Below are 5,100 nucleotides of genomic sequence, written 5' to 3' on the forward strand. Positions count from 1 at the left end.
TCAGAGTTTGGAATCATCCTAGCTCCGAGATCCACTAGACGAATCTCAGTTTCTTCAAAGTACGCAGTAACCGTATCCATCTCATAGAGATGTGAGGATTAAATGAAATGTCTCCTAGCACATAAAAAAGCACTCACTATTAGTTGTGGCTGCTACAATTATTTCTTGTACTATCAGTAAATGGGCAAGTGGCTCTTTCAACCATGTTGCAAACTGTTTACCTGAAGAAATTTTGATTATATGCTTTACATATTTCATACTAGGGAAGACTCTATGGGAGAGGGAGAGGGTGGGATGATTTGGGTGAATGGCATTGAAACATGTATAATATCATATATGAAACGAGTCGCCAGTCCAGGTTCGATGCATGATACTGGATGCTTGGGGCTGGTGCACTGGGAGGACCCAGAGGGATGGTATGGGGAGGGAGGAGGGAGGAGGGTTCAGGATGGGGACCACATGTATACCTGTGGCAGATTCATTTTGATATATGGCAAAACCAATACAATATTGTAAAGTTAAAAAATAAAATAAAAAAGAATTGAATTTTGTCAGACAGCTGGTTACAGACTCATCTTGGCCATTAATCAGCCACAAACCTTGATGTATTATTTGTCTCTGAGAGTCTGTTCCTTTCTTTTCCAGCTGGACCAGTCGCACCTGCCTCCCAGGCCTCACAGAGCTGATGAAAGGAAATACGAGATGGCCTGGGTAAAAGCGATTTGGAAAGGCTTCAAGTATTATCCAGAGTGTAAGGTATTATTGTCGGGGTGTGGGAAGATGACCTTCTGTGAGCACACTTCTATCTGCATTTGGACTTGGGGGCTGGTGTAAAGAATGCCAGTTCCACTCGCTTTTGGAACCCTAGGATCCTCCACAGGTATTCAAAATGTCGATTTACCTTTTAAAGAAATCAGCCAAGAACGTTGGACTCTCTCCTCTGTGTCCCTTCCCATTGCCGAGGTTTGAGTTTCCCTCACCGTGGGCAGCCACTATCAGTCTCACCTCTTGGGGAAGAAACTCTTCTGTTAAAAGCCCTTGGCCTGGGGCAGCAGTCCCCGCGGTTCCTCACTTGGTCGTCAACGCGGGGACTGCTCTCCAGGCAGGCATCCTTTCTGCAAGGGAAGGGAAGTCTGCAAAAGCGAGGCGGGATGCAGATGTCTGCACACCCCTCAGCAGAGTCCACAATGCACGGCATCAAGTCCACAGTCGAGGTGACTCTAAAGCCCAGTTCCTGACACTTCTCTTGCCCAGTATCTCAGCTTGAGCTTACTTTTTCTAGAATGTCTTCTCCATTCTTTGAATGTGATACTCTCTGAAATCCCCATCACCTTAGATGTCATAACTCCAGTCTCCCCGTCATCATAACTTTCCCCCTAGGTTTGCTTTAGTTTTTAGTTTGCCTTGTTGATAGTAGGGTGGATTCTGTTTCGCTTGAAGATGTATGAATCACCCAAAGTCCATCGTTTACATTAGAGCTTGCTCTCGGTATTATACGTTCCACGGGTTTGAACAAATGTAATGACATGTACCCACCATTATCCCACACAGAGCAGACTCGCTGCCCTAAAAGTCCTCTGTACTCTGCCTAGTCATCTCTTTCTCCCCTAACCCCTGGCAACCACTGCTCTTTTTACTGTCTCCATAGTTTTGCCTTTTCTAGAATATAATACACTTGGAATCATATATAGCCTTATCAGATTGGCTTCTTTCATCTAGCAACATGCATTTAAGTTTCTTCCATGTCTTTTCATGAGTTAATGCCTCAGTTCTCTTTAGTGCTAAACAGTATTTCATTGTGTGAATGTACCACCCTTTACCCATTTACCTATTGAAGGACATCTTGGTAGTTTCCAACTTTTGAAAATTATGAGTAAAGTTTCTATAAACATCCATGTTCAAATTTTTGTGTGGAGATAAGTTTTCAACTTTGGAGAAATACTAAGGAGTGCAATTGATGGATCATGTGGTAAGAATGTGTTTAGTTTTGTAAGAAATAGCCAAACTGTCTTTCCAAGTGGCTATAACATTTTTCTGACCTTTTAAGGCATGGTCTGGGCAGTTTTGCCAGGAGACAGCATGACCATCTTAGGCTGCAAGCTCCCCCATTGGGAAGATCCCTAGAGGAGGGCATGGCAACCCACTCTAGTATTCTCGCCTGGAGAATCCCATGGACAGAGGAGCCTGGTGGGCTACAGTCCAGAGGATTGCAAAGAGTAGGACATGACTGAAGCAATTTTGCACGCATGCATGCACCCCAATTCTTAATGTCCAAAGGTCTTGAGATATCTGTTGTGGATATGTGCATGATCCCAGTCCAGGGCAGCCCTGGGCAAATACCGTGTGTTTCATACACAGTCAACCAATCGTGTGTTAGTGTTTCTGAGCTGGAGCAACCTATGTTACACTGAACTGACTAATTGCTCTGGGGGCCACTGACAGTCAGAGAAATGTCACTTTTGGTTTGTTACATGTGCACTTGCAAGAACAGGGAAAGCATGGCTGTCCCTTCTATGAAAATGCCTTTGGGGACTTCCTGGCCGTCCAGTGGCTAAGACTGCAACTCCCAATGCAGGGAGTTCCCTTGGTCAGGAAACAGATCCTGCATGCTACAACTTAAAGAGTTTGCATACTGCCACGAAGATCAAAGATCCCATGTGTTGAAACTAAGACCTGGAACACCCAAATAAGCAATTAAAAAAAAGAGAGAGAACTTAGTTTATTTCATGCCCCTGGACACTTTTGCCATCCGCTGTGTCTTCCCCTCATCCCTGTCACTCACTACTCCTCATTTACTGGGGATTCACACCAAAATCTTGGGTTTCCTTTTTTCTCATCGCCATAATACTCAGCCTGTAACTTCTCAAGTCCTTGACCTTCTCAGTTTCAACAAGCTTCCTCCAGTGACCCACCCCCATCGTCACTCTCAGAGCCCTCACATCGATAGAATCCACAATTCTCAGAAACCTCAGTGTCAAGGAAGTCACTTTCCCAATATCACAAACTATTTTTTTTCAAATTCACCACTGCAACTCGTTAAATCCAAACTCTCCCATCCCTGACTCCCGCCTCTTTCCGATGACTACCAGCCCCCTTTCTTTTTTCAGCCTCTCCCATTTAAAGTCTTCCTGGGGTCCATCTTCCCACCATGCCCCCCAACTTCCTTCTGTGAGCTGCTCCTCACTGGCAAATCGACATTCTGGGTGAGCTTCACTCTGCCTTCTCTTCATCAACCCCAAGCAGCTCCCAGTTGCTGTTACAGAGCCGCCAACAAGGCTGACGAGCTTCATTTTGAGCCGTCATCTTAAGCTGCACCGGGACATTTCCGTCTCCTGACACACCCGCTGCGTTTTCTTAAAGTTCCTGTTTTCTGCAATGACATTTCAGGCCTCCTGTCTTCGTCTCCCACACTCTTTCCCCCTGAATCCCAGCTAATGAGGTAGCCCGGAGCTCCCTGAGAAGACGGCAGCCAGAGGGGAACTTCCCCATCTCATGCTGATTTAGAAACACGTCCAAATTTGCACTGGCTTATGCTTCATTTCCCCTGTAGGGGGGAACGCCTCTCTCTCCTAACAATAATCTGCCTTCCTTGGGCTCAGATGCGCTCACCTCTCAAGGCATTTATTGCTTTAACTATCATCTTCTCCTGCAACATCACACCGTTAGAGTCCCTCTCTCCGTTCTTTTGTTTCTGTTTTTTGTGTGTGTGTGCAGAGTGGGAGAGTAAAATGTACATTAATAACACATATACCAATAATATCCCAGAAATTTATTCCATGATCTGTTCCAGTCAATCTTCACCTCGCATCGGGCAACCATTGTTCTGATAACTCTCACCATAGATGAATTTCCCTGTTTTTGGACATCATACAATTGGAATCACAAAGAATGTATGCTTTTATACCTTGCTTCTTTTGCTCGACATAATACTGTTGAGATTAACCCATGTTGTTGTGTATCAGTAACTTTTACTGACGAGTCATATTGACAGTTAACAATCGTTTTATCCTTTCCTCTCTTGAGGGACCTTTGGGCTGTCTGGGCTACTATAACGAACCCTGCTCTGGACAATTCTTGCACAAATCTTTTTGTGGACATACGTTTCATCTTCATTTCATTGCTGGTCAAAAAATGGAATATGTTTAATTGTATAAGAAACTACCAAACAGCAGTGACTGTACCATTTTTCATTCTCATCAAAGCAGGTATTTTACTTCTTTGCCAAATAGATCATCAGTCATTTTGATTCTAGTGATGCAAAAAGTGGGTAAGACAGTACTTGGCATAAAATTACCCTGGAGGGGGATGAGCAATTGTTATTATAAGATTAAGTGCTCAAACACTTTAAATAAAGGGCATCTGCGTTTCTTCTTTCCTATAACCATACTGCACTCCTCTTTTTGTTCTAATCCCTTCAAAAAACACCTTATAATAACCCCCACTATTGACCATACATCTCTTTAAGTATTATTATGTTTAAAAACATGTTCCTAAGTATTGTCGCGGTTTTATAAAGAGGACAGGGCTGAGGCATCGCCAATACTTCTCAGGTAAACAGCAAATAAACAGCACAGGGTCTTCTTTCTCCTGCAGCTGCCTGCCTGATCTCTCCTCAGCGCCTGGAGTTATGTATTCGCTTTAGAGGGGCAGTGCCCTTCTGACAGCCAATCAGCAGGTCCTGACGAGCAGCACCTTTTCCAGTCTGAAAATCTGGGTGTTTCTGGACACCCAGCTTCTTGGGCGGTGCGCTCAGGCGCTGAGGCCGGAACCGGGCCAGGCACGTGCTGGGCTCCGGGCGGCGCGCCGTCGCACCTGCTCCTGAGCGAGCCAAGCAGAGACGCGCTTCTTTCAGCAGCGCCTGCACCCCAAATGCTCCTGTCAGTCCTACGTTTTTCTCCGGCCCCTGCCCACGCTTAATTAATCATCTCGTCCAGGTGCCTCCGCACTGGCCTCCTCGCTGGTGCGCGGGGCTGGGCAGGGAAAGGAGCGCCCTGCCTGCGGAGAGACGGGGTGCGCCGTGGCTGGCGCGGGGCCGGAGCGTCCGGGATGCCGGAGAACGGCTCCTTCGCCAACTGCTGCGAGGCGGGCGGCCGGGCCGAG

General features: G+C 46.1%; 1 protein-coding gene across 1 annotated transcript in view; it reads left to right on the forward strand.

The window, feature by feature from the left end:
* Positions 1-1,151: 1,151 nt before the first annotated feature.
* Positions 1,152-5,100, forward strand: part of MTNR1B (melatonin receptor 1B) — a 63,789-nt gene continuing 59,840 nt past the window's right edge. Inside the window, exons 1-4 of the mRNA XM_010855187.1 lie at positions 1,152-1,214; positions 3,108-3,203; positions 4,643-4,743; positions 4,935-5,094. Coding sequence (XP_010853489.1) covers positions 1,152-1,214; positions 3,108-3,203; positions 4,643-4,743; positions 4,935-5,094 — 420 coding nt within the window. The remainder of the gene's footprint in view (positions 1,215-3,107; positions 3,204-4,642; positions 4,744-4,934; positions 5,095-5,100) is intronic.

This window comes from Bison bison, unplaced genomic scaffold (genome assembly GCF_000754665.1).
Source record: "Bison bison bison isolate TAMUID 2011002044 unplaced genomic scaffold, Bison_UMD1.0 scf7180017864356, whole genome shotgun sequence".
NCBI classification, from domain to species: domain Eukaryota; kingdom Metazoa; phylum Chordata; class Mammalia; order Artiodactyla; family Bovidae; genus Bison; species Bison bison.